The 18,505-nt window shown below is 43.7% G+C and overlaps 1 protein-coding gene across 1 annotated transcript in view; it reads left to right on the forward strand.

The window, feature by feature from the left end:
- Positions 1 to 18,505, forward strand: part of ASPA (aspartoacylase) — a 416,105-nt gene that overhangs the window by 89,636 nt on the left and 307,964 nt on the right. The window contains exon 2 of the mRNA XM_044054328.1: positions 15,455 to 15,650. Within this exon, the coding sequence (XP_043910263.1) occupies positions 15,455 to 15,650 (196 nt within the window). The remainder of the gene's footprint in view (positions 1 to 15,454; positions 15,651 to 18,505) is intronic.

Consider the following 18,505-nt stretch of genomic DNA (forward strand, 5'->3'; position numbering starts at 1 on the left):
AGGTCTCAAATGCCTTTACTTCATTACATTTTAAAGTAACATAAGATTTTAGAAGTTAAACAAGTTCAGACAAGATGACTATAAACATAACTCTCCAGTGTATCTGATTTTCAAGGATGGCCCTGATTTTGACTCAGATTGTATCTCAGTCCCTCTTAATCCCTCCTACAAATGTTAACAATTGGAAAAAATGGTGATGAATTGCACATAATAAATAATGACAGTAATCTTACACATAATAAATAATAAATAGTGACAGTAATCTGAGTTATATACTTCTTTTACTTCAGAAAATGAATATTAATTTACATCATCTTATGCTGTCAATTTCTCAGGTTAATAGTACTAATATTTGAAAAGTGTCCCTGATTGTCCCTGATTATTTCTGGATTTATTACTGATTATGTTGAGATTTTACCCTAATTCACTGCAACCTATTCCTATAGCAGAAATAATGCAAAACTTGCAGTTCACTTCAATCACTGTTATTTTTTATTCTTCTCCTTACTATTGTGTACTTTTGAATCTAGGCAAAACTGTATATTGTCAGTATCATCAATGTTGTTGTTGTTTGTCTTTCGGCTTTTCCCGGTAAGGGATCGCCACAGTGGAACTCCGGTCCGCTAATGATTGGCAGTAGATTTTTAGGAAATGCTGAGGTACCAGCTCGACACCCAACCTTCAACAAAGGCACACCCATTTACGCATGCATGTCTTTCAAACGCTACCCAACCGCGGAGAGGACATGCAGACTCCACACAGAAGGCACTCCCAAGCCCAGCCGAGAATCGAACGGGAGAACCTCTTGCTGTGAGTTAACAATGCTACCGCCATACCACCGTGGCACTATATGTCAGCATCATCAATGTGAAAGAAAATTACTTCCATCCATCCTGTATACAGCCATGACATGATATATGACACAGCTCGTATTACTTAGGATGTGAAATGTGACAGTGCAGAGGCAGGGAATTTTGTTCATGAATTACTAGAAAATGCATTCGTATGTACATTTTAAAATGCTTACAACCTGGGGTGGCTTGCGATTTGCTTCCTTCTGCTTGCAAATATTAATTAAACTCTGAAGGGGTACTGAAAGTGGGCACAGTCAGTGTTTTGACTTGGGCAGGGTCAATATGAGTTGTTTCAAGGCAGAGATAGTGCCTTAGTTAAAGGGCTAGTACACTTTGATGAAGACTGCAATAGGTACAAGTCATTGGCCCAAAGAAGAGTACAATAATGTCTGTAGGAGAAAGTAGCCAGTTTAATGTGGTGGCAATATTTTTTCTGCAGAGAAAATATCAGTTTATTGTAGTGAGAGTATTTCTATTTATTTGCTTAGCTGGTCATTTATTTTATTTTTGCATTTTGTATTGGGTAGGTTGACTGGTATTTCAGTCACAATTTGGGCACAAGGTGCTGCAAACACATTTAATACATGTACAGTGTTACAAATAAGCTATTAAATGCAATCACTTTTGGGATGGTTTTAAATATATGGTACTGTCCAAGGTAGGGTATTTATGTTTGTACAGCATAAGAATACATCTGATGTGAAGCTGTTCTTTCTTGCCGTTCATTCTTACAGATGGGTTTGGAGCCGATCCTCGGGTCGGCCTACTACAATACTCGAGGTCTTCAGATAGCTCGAGGCCAAGTCCCTATCCCATGATGCACCTAGAGTTACCTCAGATCTGGTTTGCCTCTGCAGTAGATCGGAGGTTCTCACTAGCTCGGGCCAGTAAAAATCTTATTTTATTGAAAATATCTTATATTATTGATAAAAACTTTCTGCTTAATATCTTTAGATATTTAGATAAGCTCTTATAGCTTTTTGTGCAGTTTCCCTTCCCTTGTGGGTCCCTTTTTTTTCTTAGTCTAGTATTTAGCTCTCTTGGCCTCATTTATTTTAGGCCTTGTTTAATCTTTATTAGTGCTTAAATTATAGTTGTGTGCTGATAACTTGTTAGATTTAGTCTTATCATTTAAATAGTGACTTTCTGTCACAGCTTTGAAATAATTAGTCTTAGAGATTAGACAAAGGTGTGTGCATTAGTAGTTTATATTATAGTTGTGTGACTTTTCTGTCACAACTTTCATATATTTACTCTTTAGAGTTTAGATAAGTAGCTTTGTGTGTGTGTGTGTGTGTGTGTGTGTGTGTGTGTGTGTGTGTGTGTGTGTGTGCTGATTAATATTTAGCCCATAGTTTTAAAAGGGCTTGTTTGTTATTTCTTGTCTGGGTGTGCCTAGCTTTTACAGCACCCTATTACAAAATGGCTGATGATAAAGACAAACACCCTAAATCAGGGTTTAAGAAATGAACTAAATGTGGGCAGTAAATGTCTATCACTGACAGCCATGTGAACTGTGTTTATTGTTTGGGAGCACTGCATCTCCAGGAAAGCTGCTACATCTGTCATTCTTTCTCTTCTAGGGTTCTCCAGGAGAGAAAGAGAAAGTTAAATTTACAGAGGTTTAGTTAAATCTTTCTTCCAAAAAGCTTTGAGTGACCAGGACGGGTCCAGAAAATCCTCAAAGTCTTCTAAGACTTCTACTTCTGAGGGAAAGAAATCAAAAAAAGTCTTTAACATCGGTTCCACAGACCTGGGATCTGTCCGTCTTTTCTTTTAGAGTCGGTCCACGGTTTTGGAACCGGTATCCGAAGTGCCTAAGTCTCCACTTCTGCAATCTGTACATCTTTCTATCCACTCATCTCGGTCTTCGATTAGCCTTTCTGATTTGAACGCGGATCATGTGGTGCAGAAGCTTTGACAGGCACCAGCCTTTGCTAAATTCTTATCAGCTCTGACTCATACGGCTTCGGGACCACAGACCCTTTTACCATCTACTACTCTTCCTCCTCCAAGCCTCAGATCCGTCAGTCCCTTCTCATCGGAGCAGAGGTGCCTTAGAAGCTATGAGGAGAGTTATGTCTCCTAAGACATCTTCAACTTCAGGTCCACCTACCTCCTCCCTAAAAATGCCTGTGTCTGCTTCTGCATCACAGATCCTTGCCAAGCGTAGAGACCCAGAGCCTCAGGAAGCCCCATTGGGTGGTACCTACTCTTCTGAGACCTCACCAGAAGCCACCACTGATGAGGTTCCCAGGAAGAGAATCTGTAAGAGGAAGCATTTAGACTCCCCACAGGAGTCCCTCACATCTGATACTGACTTGGATGAATCAGAATGGTCCCCACTGTCCCCCTCTGAGGATATCTCATTTGCTGAGATATTAGAAATCCTTAGGCAGAGGGGTGACTGGCAGTCCACCAACCCTACTGAAGAGGATCCGGTTCTCCTGAAGACTTTTGGGTCTCAGCCCTCCACCTTTTGGGTGCCTCCGCCCTTTGATGAGCTTATGCAGCTGGTCTCATGAAGGGCATGGGAGTCTCCAGACACCATGGAGCCTGTCCCTAGCAAGCCTAATAAATTTATTTCTGCCCCCCAAGACAAATCTTTTCTTACTAAGGGTGTGCCAGTTGATGCCATGGTGGTGGCAGCAGCCACCAAAAAGGAAATTTACTCCTCTATCCATCCTCCTAACAGAGATTCTAGGATCATGGATAGGTATGGGAAGCACACTTACAGTTCAGCAACTTTTGCACTGCGTTCACTCAACTGTCTAACCCATTTTAATAGACTGCAAAAAGATTTCCTAAAAGAGCTTGGAGATACTGTTCAGGGTAGAGTAGCTGCAGGAGCTTCAGATAAAGTTGTCTCCCGGCTCGCTACCCTCAACTCCATAGTAAACTCGTCCATGCGCCTCATTTCCTATACGACTGATGGAGCAAGCAGGGCAGTGGGTACAGGAATTGCACTTAGGAGACACTCCTGGATGCACTTGTGTTCCTTTGCAGAGCCCTTTAAGTCATCCTTTGTAAATACACCTTTTGATGGCTTGTCCCGTTTCGGGACAAGGAAACTTTGACCAGGTGTGAGCAGGAAGGAAAGACTCTGTCTGCTGTCGGAGTCCATTTTTCCACCCCTACCAGACCCTACCCCAAGGGTCAAAGAGGAGGAAAGATGTGGTTCCAAAAACCCCAAGGAGCCTTTCAGGACACACGTGGTGAATCCCCCTCCAGGGGCAGATGAGGGGGCAATAATGGAAGACGCCACCCTCGCAGCAGAGGGGGTCCGCAAAACCAGGGCGACAGAGATCAGTTCTTTGGCAAGCCCTACCAGTGCTCCTGAAAGGAGGCCCAACTGTCCTACTCTGGAGGTAGTTGGGATCGCTTATCTTTGTATCCAGATGCCTGGCTCAAAATAACAAATGACAACTGGGTACAAAGTATCATTTCCAGAGGATATTTCATTCTTTTCACCACACCCCCTCCATTGACAAGAAAAATCCCAGATGTTCCACTCAGTTACAGGGAACAGGCAACAATTGAGGTCTGATCGTTGCTAACAAAAAGAATCATCCAACCTGTCCCAGCAGACCAGATAGGATCCGGAACTTACTCAAGATTCTTTTTAGTTCCAAAAAAGACAGGGGACTGGAGACCTATATTGGACCTCAGCAGACTAAACAGATTTTTCAAGAAAGAAAAGTTCCGGATGGTCACCCTTCAGTCGATACTTCCCCTTTTTAGGGAAAGACAATTGGATGTGCTCAATAGATCTTTAGGATGCATACTACCACATAAAAATAGCCAGACCATCCAGGAATCATCTGCGCTTCCTGATGGGAGCCAATTATTACCAGTTTCAAGTCCTGCCCTTTGGTCTCACTACAACCCCCAGAGTGTTCACCAAATGCATGGCAGTGGTCATGGCTCACCTGAAATATTTAGGATTCCAGGTGTTTCCGTACCTAGACGATTGGCTCCTCACTGCCACCACCAGACATCAACTCATACAAGCCAGGCACACCACTGTTTCACTCTGCAGTCAGCTGAGCACTACAATAAACTCAGGAAAATCTGCCTTGTCACCAATGCAACATACCATTTTTATCGGAGCAGAATTGGACACTACCACCACCATTCTGAGACTTCCAGCAGAAAGAGTCTTACTACTCCATCAGCAGGTCCACAATATCATATCCAAAAACAAGGCTCCAGCATCAGAAGTACTAAAATTATTAGGCATGATGGCAGCTGCAATATTAGCCATACCGTTCGGTGGCATGCACATGTGGATTCTGCAATGGCTGTTGTTCACCCAGTGGTCTTACCAAGAGCTCCCAATGTCTCATCTTATAATGATCATGAACACATGCAAAAAGGATCTCCTGTGGTGGCTGACCTCTCTTCATGTCATGATAGGTCGTCCTTTAGTTCTACCCCCACCAGCAGCCACAGTGACCACAGACGCTTCCCTGGTAGGGTGGGGGGGGGGGCATTTTCAGGGAAGAACAGCCCAAGGCACATGGACCAATCAAGAGACGCATCTACATATCAGTGTCCTAGAGATGAGAGCAGTACTTTTAGCATTGCAGTACTTCCAGGACTGTCTTCCTCTGGGTACAGTTGCTATTCAGACAGACAACATGTCAGTGGTCTTGTACTTGAACAAACAAGGAGGAACCAGGTCCTACCCCCTTTGTCATAAGGCCCTAAGAGTATGGCAGTGGGCTATATCCACCCAGTGCTTTCTGTTAGCAATGCACATCCCGGGGAACTCCAACATGATAGCAGACAAGCTTAACAGAGCAATTTTGTTGCCTCACAAGTGGTCCCTCAAAAAAGAAATAGCAGGCAGGATATTCTGCAGGTGGGATCAGCCTTGCTGCGACCTTTTTGCCAACCACATGAACACGAAATGCAGAAGCTAGTTTGCCCTGATTCCCCCTCAGGGAGAAGCCCCAAGGGAGGCACTCATACATGATTGGCCTCCGGTGCTCCTCTATGCATTCCCAACAATTCCATTGTTACCCAAAGTACTACAGAAAGCAAAAGCCTTGGGAAGGATCATCATTCTAATAGCCCCTCATTGGCCTCGTCAGATTTGGTTCCCCTTCCTTCAACTTCAACAATTGGAGGACCCCTGGATTCTGGACCCAGTTCCAGATCTTCTGACACACTCGTCGGGGGAATTTCATCCCTCTCTTCAGTCCCTGAAGCTAACAGCTTGGCTGCTCCAATTCCTATCATAGCCAGGTTCCATAACCTTTCTAATGAGATGCAGCAAATTCTAATATCCTCTCATAAATCCTCTATGAGGAAGCTATACAGTAACAAATGGAAAAAAGTTCTATATGGGCCTTTCAAAACAACATTGATCCCTACCTAGCCCCTATGGCCTCTATACTAGAGTTCTTGACCATGATTTTCAACAAAGGATCTGCAGCAGCAACAGTTCATGTTCAGCTTGTTGCTGTCTCTAATTTTCACCTTGGATTTGAAGGATTGAACATTATGTCACACAAACTATCTAAAGCCTTTCTCAAAGGGACCTTTTATGTCAGACCACCTGTGAAAACTCCATATACCCCATGGAATCTAAATTTTATGCTTTCTCGCATTATTCTCCATCCTTTCGAACCAGCTTCCTCATGTGATTTGAAATATTTGTCATGGAAGACTATCTTTTTAGTAGCTATCACTTCTGCCTGCAGAGTGTCAGAGCTTCAAGCCTTGTCCATTAAGCCTCCTTATTTGATTTTCCATGCTGACAGTCTCACTTCGAACTAACCCCTCCTTTTTGCCTAAAATCTGTACTGAAGCTAACCTTAATCAAATTATTGATTTGCCAGTATTCTTCCCCAATCACTCCAACAACTTAGAACATATGTTGCACAAACTTGATGATGTTAAGTTGTCTATCTTGCCTTCATTCTTGCTGGTTGGGTTTGGAGCCGATCTTCGGCTCCGACTCGGCCATCTTCTAAACCTCGAGAGCTACATACTGGCTCGAGGCCTCCCCATATCCCATGATGCCTGGCACTAGAATCCCAGATCTCGTTTGCCGCTTCTGCTGCGAGGTTGCTCTACTGGCTCAGGTCATATAAAACTTTTATATTGTGTCTTTTCTGTCATAAAACTAGTTTGTTTTAGCATAGAAATTCTCGTTTAGATATATCTTTGGTATTATAGTTGTGTTCGTGTCTGAATCCTTGTCTTTTCCCCTCAGAAACTCATTTTTATTTAGAGAGTTTCCCCTCCCCCTTTTCTCTTTCCTCTTAAGGTTTTCCATTTAAGTTAGAGGATAACCTTACCTCTAAAAGGTTTCCGGTTAAGTTGGAGGATAACCTTTTTTATCCCTATCTCCCTTAAAAAAAAAAAAAAAAAAAAAAAAAAAAAAGAATTCCTTTATTACTGTTAGTTAGTTTAGCTATAGTTAATTATAGTTGCTGTAGTGGGTACTGGTAACTGTAGTGTATTTTTATTGTGGTTAGTTACCTTAACCCTTTGGTGTGTGTGTTTTTTCCTTGTTTTTTCTTCTTTCAGGATGTCCAAGGATCCTAAGCCATTCAGATTCAAGAAGTGTGACTCATGCTGTCAGAAGATGTCTCTGACAGATGGTCACACTTCTTGTGTTTATTGTCTGGGCACCGTGCACCTGCAGGACTCTTGCTCGATTTGCCATGCATTCAGTCCAAGAGTCCTGCAGGAGCACAAAAACAAATTGATCTTGCGGGGTCTGCTTAAACCCCAAAATTCACCGGTGAAGGCTCAGCCCGTGAAATCTTCTAGGCCATCTAAACCTTCAGCTCCCAGTTTGGAGCCGTCATTGGGTGAAGCCATAACATCCATCTCGGCTCCGGTTGGAACCGATGTTCCTCCTTCCCAGTCGACTCCAACACATTCTTTGGAGCCGTCTGAGAGTCGAAAAAGGTCCATATCTCCTTCTCTAGAGTCGATATGTTCGGCTCCGAAGTCGCCTCTGCTCCAGTTGGAGCGTAGTCATTGCTCATCCCACTCTTCTCGGTCCTCAAGACTTTTGGACCATGACTTGGAAAGACTGGTCAGTAGGCTGTTAAAATCGCAGGCCCTAGCCAAAATGTTGTCCAGCCCCCCTCATCAGGCGTTGGCTCCATCCACAGCTGTAGATATTCCTCCTCTAACTCATCCTATGAGCTCGGAGCCGGAGTTCGTTGGGGTTCGAGTTGTGGAACCATCAGCTCCGATACCTTCTCCTTCAGTTCCGTCATTGGCTCCGATCCCTTCCATGGTACCATCCATGGAGGGATCTGGGTGCCAAGACTCCCTCTTCGGCTCCGAGGGGGCGAGTGGCATTGGACCCTTGTCTGACCCCGCTCTCCCCCTCGGTGCTTCGGCTCAGGTGAGCTCGGCTCTCACATCTGCCTCGGAGCCGTCCCCCATGGTACGGGGAAGGGTTCTGGTTTCTTCGGAACCGGAGCCATCTCTGCGTCCGGGCAGGGATGCCTTTGAGGTGATGAGGAGTGTACTGGCCCCAGAGTCAGTCCCATGATCGACCCCATCGGCTCCCCCCCTTAGGGTGCCTGTGTCAGACTCTGCCCCTCTTCCAGACCCCAAGCGTGGGGGATCCAGTGCTCCAGGACACCCCTTTGGGTGTATCCTCCTCTTCTGAGGCCTCACCTGACCATTCAGAGGAGCCACCTCACAAGAGGAAATGCAAGAGGAAGCATGTTGACTCCCCTGAGTCTGTCACATCAGATACCGACTTAGAGGAGTTGGAAGGGTCCCCACGATCCCCCACTGAAGATGTCTCCTTCTCAGACATCCTTGAGATGCTTAGGCAGAGGGGGAACTGGACTGCCCTAAGCCCTTCCAAGGATGAGTCGGTATTCCTGGACGCATTTGGATCCCGACCTTCCACCTCCTGGGTGTCTCTGCCTTTTGAACCACTGATGTCTGTGGTGGCTCAGAAGGTGTGGACGGCTCCAGACACAGTGGAACCGACCTCTAGAAGACCTGCCAAATTCATTACTGCACTGCAGGACAAACAGTTCTTGACCAAAGATGTCCCCGTTGATGCCATGGTGGTAGCGGCGGCCACAAAGAAAGAGTTGGCTGAAATGTCTTCATCTGTCCATCCCCCTAACAAGGAGTACAGGATGATGGACAGATATGGGAAACGGATATTCTCTTCAGCGACCTTTTCTATGTGGTCCCTGAATTACCTGTGCCACTTTACCCGTCTTCAGAGGGATCTCCTGAAAGAGCTTGGAGATACCCTCCAAGATCCATCAGCTGAGGGGGCCCAGACTAAGGCAGCCTCCCAGCTGGTGACTCTTAATTCAGTGGTAAACTCCTCCATGAGGCTCATTTCGTATGCAGCCGATGGGGCAAGTAGAGCCGCAGGCACAGGCATGGCCCTAAGGAGGCACGGTTGGATGCGGCTATGTAACTTTGAGGAACCTTTCAGAGCGTCTTTCACCAACACCCCTTTTGATGGTTCCTCTCTCTTTGGATCACAGGTGAAGGATACTCTTACCAGGTGTGAGCAGGAAGGCAAGACTCTCTGCCGTAGGAGTCCATTTTTCCACTCCTTCCAGACCATATCCCACGGGTCAGAAGAGTGGAAAGATGTGGTTCCGGAAATCCCAGGGAGCCTTGCCAGACACACATGGTGAGTTTCCCTCCAGGGGCAAAGGAGGGAACAATAACAGACGCCGCCCTCATGGCAGAGGGGGTCCGCAAATCCAGGGCAGCAGAGAATCTTTCTCTGACAAGCCCTTCCAGCATCCCTGAAGGGTTGCCCAGCTGCTCACCTCTGGAGGCAGTCGGGGGAAGATTATAGCTGTACCCAAGAGCCTGGCAAGACATAACACAAGACAAATGGGTACAGTCTGTTATATCCGGAGGCTATAGAATTCCTTTTGTTCATGCTCCTTTATTGTCGAACAAGTCCCTTCCAGATGTTCCACCCAATCTAAGGGATCAAGCAGTTCAGGAAGTTTCAAAACTGCTAACAAAAAGGGCCATCCAGCAAGTCCCAGCAGACCAGTAAGGATCTGGAATTTACTCAAGGTTCTTTTTGGTACCAAAAAAGACAGGGGACTGGAGACCCATTTTGGATCTCAGCAGACTAAACAGGTCTGTACAAAGAACGAAGTTTCAGATGGTCACACTACAGTCCATTTTACCCTTCCTGGGTCAGGACAATTGGATGTGCTCCATAGATCTTCAGGATGCGTACTACCACATCAAAATGGACAGGTGCTCCAGAAGATTCCTGCACTTCCGGCTGGGAGCCAGCCATTATCAGTTCAGAGCTTTGCCCTTTGGTCTCACCATAGCCCCCAGGGTGTTTACCAAATGTATGGCAGTAGTTACCGCTCACCTGAGATAGCAAGGATTCCAGGCGTTTCCATATCTAGATGATTGGCTCCTCACTGCTACCACCAGGCATCACCTTCTGCAAGCCAGAGACTATACTATCCAGATGTGCTCCAGACTAGGTATCACTATAAATTTCAAAAAATCTGCTTTGTCGCCTTGTCAGTCTATCATCTTTATAGGCGCAAACTTAAATACAAAAGACAGGTCAGCCAGCCTTCCACCAGACAGGGTGTTAGTAATTCGGCGGCATGTCCAGGTCTTGTTACAATGCAAGAGAATTCAAGACAGGTTCGTCCTCCAAACCCTGGGTCTCATGGCAGCAGCAATCATACTCGTCCCTCTGGCACATTTTCACATGAGGATCCTCCAGTGGCTTCTTTTCACCCAATGGTCCTTCCAGCAGCTTCCCATGTCTTACATGATTATCATCACAGAAACATACAAAAAGCACCTTGCATGGTGGATGGTCTCCTCATCACTGCCCCTGGGCAGACCATTTGTACTTCCCCCTCCAGTTGCTACGGTGACCACGGATGCCTCCCTGATCGGGTGGGGGGGCATTATCAGGGCAGAACAGTCCAGGGTACCTGGCAACCTCAGGAGTACCATCTGCACATAAACGTCTTGGAGATGAGGGCCGTGCTTTTAGCGTTGCAAGCTCTTCAGGACTCCCTACCAGGACAATTGCAATTCAAACAGGCAATATGTCAGTCGTGTGGTACATCACAAGCAGGGTGGAACCAGGTCCTACCCCCTATGTCGAGAAGCACTCAGACTCTGGCAGTGGGCAATCTCTTCCCAACGGTTTCTGACTGCAACTCATATCCCTGGGAAATCCAACGTCATAGCAGACATGCTGAGCAGAGCTATTCTCATGCCTCACGAGTGGTCTCTGACTCAAGTAGTAGCGGACCAAATCTTCCGCAAATGGGGGCAACCTTAATGCGACCTCTTTGCCACCCCCTTCAACAGCAAATGCAGCAACTTCTTCTCTCTCCTACCACATCCAGAGCATTCCCCCAGAGACGGTGTAGTCCACAATTGCCCTCAGGGACTTCTGTATGCATTCCCTCCTTTTCCCCCTAATTCCCAAGCTGATACAGAAAGCTACCATAGTGGGTTGCAGAATGATCCTCATTTTTCCGTACTGACCTCGACAATATATAGTTTTTGTTCCTTCATTATTATCTTATCGAGCAGCCTTGGACTCTGGACCCAGCTCCAGACCTCCTGATCCATCAATCGGGTGGGCTGCATCATTTCCTACAATCTCTCAAGCTCACGGCTTGGTTGCTCCACTTCCAACCCTAGCCAGACTTCCTGATATCTCCCAATTGGTGCGTGAAATCATTGTATCATCGCACAAGTCTACCACTAGAAAAACGTACGCTAATAAGTGGAAACGTTTTTCTTTCTGGGCAGAGGCTAAGAATATAGACCCCTTTTCAGCCCCTGTTCACCACATCCTGGAATTTCTTGTGGAGCTCTTTCATACTGGGTCCGCTTCCGCTACAATTAGAGTGCAGTTAGCCGCAATTTCAAATTTTCACATTGTCCCCAGAGGAACCACTCTGCTCAGGCCCCTGGTTAGAGATCCTCCACCCCCGTGGGATCTGAATTTGATTCTAGCTTCTCTAATTTTGCCCCCCTTCAAATCTGCAGCTTCCTGTTCTTTGAAGTTTTTATCTTGGAAAACACTTTTTCTGGTAGCAATTACTTCAGCGAGAAGAGTTTCTGAACTGCAGGCTCTTTGTATCCATCCCCCGTACCTAGTGTTCCACAAAGACAGGGTTGCTCTTAGGACTAATCTTTCCTTCCTTCCTAAGGTCTCTTCTGAGAGTAACTTGAACTAGTCCATTGACCTTCCTGTATTTTTCCCAACCATTCCAACAGGGGAGAATATAAGTTACATCAATTAGATGTTCACAGGCAACTGCGCTTTTATTTGCATAGGACTAAGGACTTCAGAAAATCAGATCAGCTTTTCCTCTCTTATGCAGAGGGAAAACAAGGCCTACCAGTATCAAAAGTAACTTTATCTAGGTGGCTGACTTCTATCATAACCTTTATCTATCAGCTGAGGAAGAAAGAATTGCATGTTAAACCTAAAGGCCACTCCACCAGAGCATTAGCCACTTCTGTTGTGTTTCAAGCTAGGTTGCCCATGGAATCTATTTGTGCAGCGGCCATGTGGGCAAATCCTCATGCTTTCATCTCACATTATAAGTTGGACGTGGTTTCCAGGAGCACAGCTGATTTTGGTTCCACTGTTCTGAAGAGTCTGTTCCACTGAGCCACCCAGGATATTTGGTGCTAGGGACACTGTCCCAACCAGCAAGAATGAAGGCGAGATAGACAACTTAACATAAAGAAGTTATGTACCTACCATAATGTTCCATGTTAGTTGTCTCCTCTCGCCTTCTTTCTTATGTCCCATCCTCCATTCCCCCTATCCTACTAGACCGAGAAGAGTTTCTCTATGGATTTACACTGGCTGAGTCTTCTCTGGCTATCCCACTCTACCTAGTAGTCTCTATAGTTGGGCTTATGTATGATAGGATAGAATTCCTTCATTATTTTGTCTGCTGTTAGTCTTACCAAACAAGATCTGGGTTTCTAGCACCAGGCATCATGGGATATGGGGAGGCCTTGAGCCAGTATGTAGCTCTCTAGCTTTAGAAGATGGCCGCGTCGAAGCTGAAGATCGGCTCCGAACCCAACCAGCAAGAAAGAAGGCAAGAGGAGACAACTAACATGGAACATTATGGTAGGTACATAACTTCTTTTTCATAGACAGCTCAGATTTACTTTGATAGAACAAAATATTTTAGGAAATCTGAACAGCTTTTTGTTTCCTTTTCAGACTCCAGAAACGGTATGCCAGTGGCCAAAATAACTCTGTCTAAGTGGTTATCTGATTGTATCACATTTGCTTATTCAGCTGCTAATATACCCTTACAACAAAAAATGAAGGCTCATTTTACCAGAGCAATGTCTACATCCTCTGCCTTTTCTACCAGACTTCCTATAGATAACATTTGTGCAGCAGCCACTTGGTCAAGACCTCAAACCTTTATCACTCATTACAAAGTTGACAGGGCCTCCTTTGGGTCTACTATCCTGAAAAACATACTCCCATGAGCCACCCGAGATAGATGGTGCTTGGGACATTACCCATCTGTAAGAATGAACAGCGAGATAGAACAACTTCACATAAAGATGTTATGTACTTACTATAATGTTCCATATGAGTTGTTCATCTCACCTTCATTCTTACTTCTCACCCTCCTACCCCCTCCAGGGTTTTTCAAAGACCGAGATGCTGGATTCTTCCTGGTTGCTCAACCTTTCTATAGCTTTCTCTTATAGAGTGATAGAATGATATATGGTATTATTATAAGCAGCAAACAAGATCTGAGGTAACTCTAGGTGCATCATGGAATAGGGACTTGGCCTCGAGCCATCTGAAGACCTCGAGCTTTGTAGTAGGCCGACTCGGAGCTGAGGATCTGCTCCGAACCCATCTGTAAGAATGAAGGCGAGATGAACAACTCACATGGAACGTTATGGTAAGTACATAACTTCTTTTTTTTACATTTCTGCACAGTTAGAACCAATACCAGTTTGTACTATTATCTAGTTATGTATTTTATTAATTATGATAAAAGGCATTTATTTATTTTTCTTTTCTTGCTGCATAGAAATGAAATTCAGTATTTCAGTTTCAAATGCATTTGCCTTATGCTTGTTTACCCAGGTATGCATAGACTATTTTTTTAAGCAGCTGTCATCAGAAGACGTGTCAAGTTGGAGAGTACTGTTTCTCCAGTAGTAAGATTTGTCCTGAGTCTGAATGGTACCATTGCATTTTAGGTTGTGATCTCAGCACATTTTAAGGGTACATGTTCTTCAATTAGCAGGGAGCAGGCATCTAGGTAGAGAAGTTTGTTGTGGATTAGTTTGTAAAGTAACAGGGTGTACTAAAGCAATGTGGCTAACCAGATGGAGATAATTTGAGAGATATAATCATGTTCTTTGTGGCTGACTAGACTGATAAATCTGCAAATCTGGTTGACTGATGTATGGATGCGTCTGATGATTACAGCATATGCATACATGTGGTAGGGCAATATTTTAATTAAGAGATGAAGAAATTTGACAGAATTGCAACAGCTTGTAAAGAAGTGGCTATGCATGATGGTGTGGTATTTCTGAACACTGATTCTTTAACATAGTCAATGCTGTGATATTTTACTTGTAATGCAGATATATGAAGATTGCATTAAACAGATCACATATTGTAAGCATGTCTCTTTTTTTTTATTTCATCCCCTTCTGCCTTTTGTTTCATTATTCTGTTTTTATTTACTCATTCCTGAGCTGACTTGTTTTATAAGAGCCTGCACACGAGGAGCATCTGTGAGAAGCATTATCTCTTTGTCTGAAATTAAAGCCATTGAGTTTAGCAAGCTCAATTAATTAGTAAACCAATCATAGTAAAGGTTTTAGATTTTTGCCTTATGTGCATGGTGCTGGATGCAATCCTATCATAAACAGCTGCTACATATAGACATGTCGTTGCCTTATCATGCCAGCTGATTCTCTTCTATCTTTTGTTTCTCAGGAAGCCATCAATGGTAACAGCATTTGTATTTAGATCAAATTACAAACTACGATACGTGAAAGTGAACCAACCTGTCTCAGTTATCATAAGGGCCTGTTCTGATGTAGTCAGCTGACTAGGCTGACGAAAGCACTTAACTTTGTGGTTCTCAAATAAATAATTTGTTTGTGTCAGAGAAGTTGTCCAAGGATTTTGTTTTTTGTTTTTTTTTTTTTTTATCATAAGGGCCTATACTGAGCATTAAATAACAAACAAGTGAAAAAAATGAAGCTTTAAAAATATCAGTTATTGTTGGTTAACAATGCCTGTCAGCAGCTAAGAAATTCTACAGTTTTTTCTTCAAATTAGTACTTAACAACACATTGTGTCTGAACCAGAAAGATTACCCCCCCCCCGTGTAATGTGTAGTTACTCTTATATAACAAGACCAGCTTTTTTAAAAAAAAACAGCTATTTGCTAAAGTTTTATACATTTTTATGTGAAGAAGCATGCAAAACAAATGAGTAGATATATAAACAGCTGGTATTGTGCTACTGCCATTGATCATGATGCTGATATTAATGTATTACTTTTCAGTATAGGCTGAGTTTGATTTTTTTCCCCCTTCATTATTAGTGCACAAGAGACAGACAGCATGCCTTACGAAGTCAGAAGAGCTCAGGAATTAAATCATATGTTTGGACCCAAAGGAAGTGAGGGTGCTTTTGACTTGATTCTAGATCTGCATAATACAACCTCCAACATGGGGGGCACATTCATTATTGGGGACTCGAGAGACGACTTTCTGCTTCAGATGATTCATTATGTTAAGGTAATAACTCTTTGATTGTCTTGTAATGTTACTGAAACAAGTACATTTCCAGGCTGTCTCCTAGCAACTACTTTACTTCACCAGTAATGTTAATATGGTTCGACTCTGTCCACAGTTGCAGGTGAATTGTAAGATGAGTCAACAAATGATTCAGTGGTCATCTTCTAAAGTGGCTCCACAATTCAACTGTAGGTTATGGACATTTATTGGCTGATGCTTTCTAGTTCTAGGAATCATGTGTCATACTGTCATGAAATGCATTTTCTATAATATTGCTGTGGTAAAATATCCATTTTTATAAGGCAGAATATCCAAAGCACATCAAGATATGTTAGCCTGTCTATAAAACATTGAATTGTATTCTACTATCACTGGGGTCTCAGCTATTATACCTCTGTTTTTTTGTAAAGTCTCGATATCTATCCCCAAGCAATGAAACGTCATCGTTGATAAGTCATTCTACATGTGAATTCTGAGCCTGTAGTCTGCTGATCTGGGGCATCATCCAGGAAGCGTAGTCTGTTTGTGTAGTCTGGATTTGTGTATTTCTATTACTGGGACTTTATCAAGCATACCTTAGTATCTGAAATTTGGATCTCTGTGTACCATCACCATAACTTCATCCAAGACATCTTGATCTATCAGTGAAGCTTGTATTTGTATGCACTCTGCCCTAGGACTTCATCTGACACTTTTGTCTGTTTATAAATTTTTAACTACTATGCCTCCACCACTGGATCTTCATTCAGCACACTGCATTTTTTAATTGGATCAATAACATTTTATTGAAGTTTAATGATAATGCAGAGGAGCATGGCTAGGAAGAGAAAATGACTAGTAGGAAATATGATTCCCAAACAACTGGGGCAACAGTAATATAACTTCATTTTATTCAACAAACTCAAATAAATTCCATTAGAAAAGTTAAGCAATACCTATTTATCTAGGCTGTCTTGAATAATTGTTAATCTAAAGATAATACTTTTAATTCAACATTTTCTAAACTTTACACATTAAAGGCTATTTCTTTAATTTCTACATTTTATCTATTAGTATATGTATCCATGCCGAGGAACATTATCTCTGAATGTGGCTAAATTAAGTTAATATTTATAATGCATGGTCTGATGTTGTTAATCATCTTTCCAGTTATCACTAACGGGTTCAGTTCTGAGCCCTCAAAACCAAGTCAGCCTTTTTCCAAGCTCGCGCCAGCCAAAATAACTCTTGAACTAAGTCTCTACCCAGAATGCCCTTCTTTCTGTTACCCCAAATCTCATTTGCCGCATAGCCGTAAAGCTGCATTTCAGCCGAGATCTCAGCTAAGTGAAACGTTTTTGATATTTGTGTGAAAAACTTTGGATATCTACATATTTTATTAAGAGATTAGTTTTTCTAGTGTCTTTTCTTCTGTCCGACCTTGTTTTTTTTCTCTCTACCCATAGTTACCGTTTGTATACTTTCAAGTACCATTGTTGGTATGGCCTTCCTCCCTTACCCTTATGGTATTTCTTCAATACCATAGTCGGTATTGTTTAACCTATTAGCTGACTTTTATCCAGGTGTTTCCCTTCTTTTCTCTATCATACCAGTGTATTGTTATATTTGTGACTTTGTTGAATGGAGCTGATTTTGATTATAGTTGAATTATACAGTTGGCCTGTGGTGATTTTTTTTCTCTATCAAGATGTCGGATAAGAAGGGTATTTCAGGTTTTAAGCATTTTACTTCAGGTAAGGGCAAGTTACCTAACAGTGATTCTCGTGATGACTGTGTATACTGTTTGGGAGTGTCCCACCTTTTGGTGCAGCCTCCATGTGACATTTGTCAGAGTTTCAGTCAATGCACTCTTAATGAGCACAAAAATAAACTCATTCTGACAGGGTTACTCCAGTCTTCCTTCTCAGAGGCCATTTCTGTGATGGAGGTCTCAACCCCTCCTTTTAAGGACAAAAAGAGATCCCACTGTGTTCCTTCTTCACCATCAGGTGATTAGAGCAAGCCTGGGAAATAAAAGGTCCCAAAGTTATCTTCGGAGCATAAATCAGCCTCCTTGGCTCCATCTTCTTCAGCTCCAGCCATCTCAAAACCTTCAATACTGGCGCCCGTTTCAGCACAGGTCCTGCCTCTGGCACAGATCATAGACTTTACTACTCCTGTTTTGACTTCAGCACCTGTGGCCACTTCGGCACAGGGCACACCTTTGACTAAGTTATTAGTTTCCATTTTGGAACCAATCATTTTGGCTCCAAGTGCCACTTCGGCACCGAGCATTGTACCAACCTCACTGGATTTGACCCCTTTGCTTCCGGTCTCAAAACTAGAGACTGTGGTGCCAGCAGATCTTGCACCATGGACCCAATACTCCCCCTCCATAGATCCATTTCTGGGCCAAGAGTATAGCCCCTTCATTGAACATCCTGACTCCCTATCCGAAGTATCCACTAGATCCACCAGGAGCCTTTCTGAACACGACGTGGTGCATCTTGTAGACCAACTGTTGTTAGCCAGAGGGATTCCTTCACCTTCTAAGACCCATCCACTTGCAGGACTTGGGTTGCCATATCCACGAACTCCATCTTACACTCCTTCGACCATCTTGGTTCTGAAGCCTTCTGCTCTGACATCCTTCTTAGAACCCATCACCTCGGCACCTACTGTGCATCTTACACTGGCTCCGAGTTTGTCCTTTTGGTCTTTGGTTCCCACTGAACAGGTCCTTCCTCAATCTGGGGCTTGGGGGATGGGTGCATCGGCTCGGGGTACAGACCCACCTCTCTCCTCAGTTCCATCCTCAGTGCCGATAGATGAGTCTGCACCGATCCTGCTTGGGGCTCCATCCCATGGGGGTGGGT

This window comes from Protopterus annectens, chromosome 13.part0, assembly GCF_019279795.1.
Source record: "Protopterus annectens isolate FY-2018-M chromosome 13.part0, PAN1.0, whole genome shotgun sequence".
Classification (NCBI taxonomy): Eukaryota; Metazoa; Chordata; order Ceratodontiformes; family Protopteridae; genus Protopterus; species Protopterus annectens.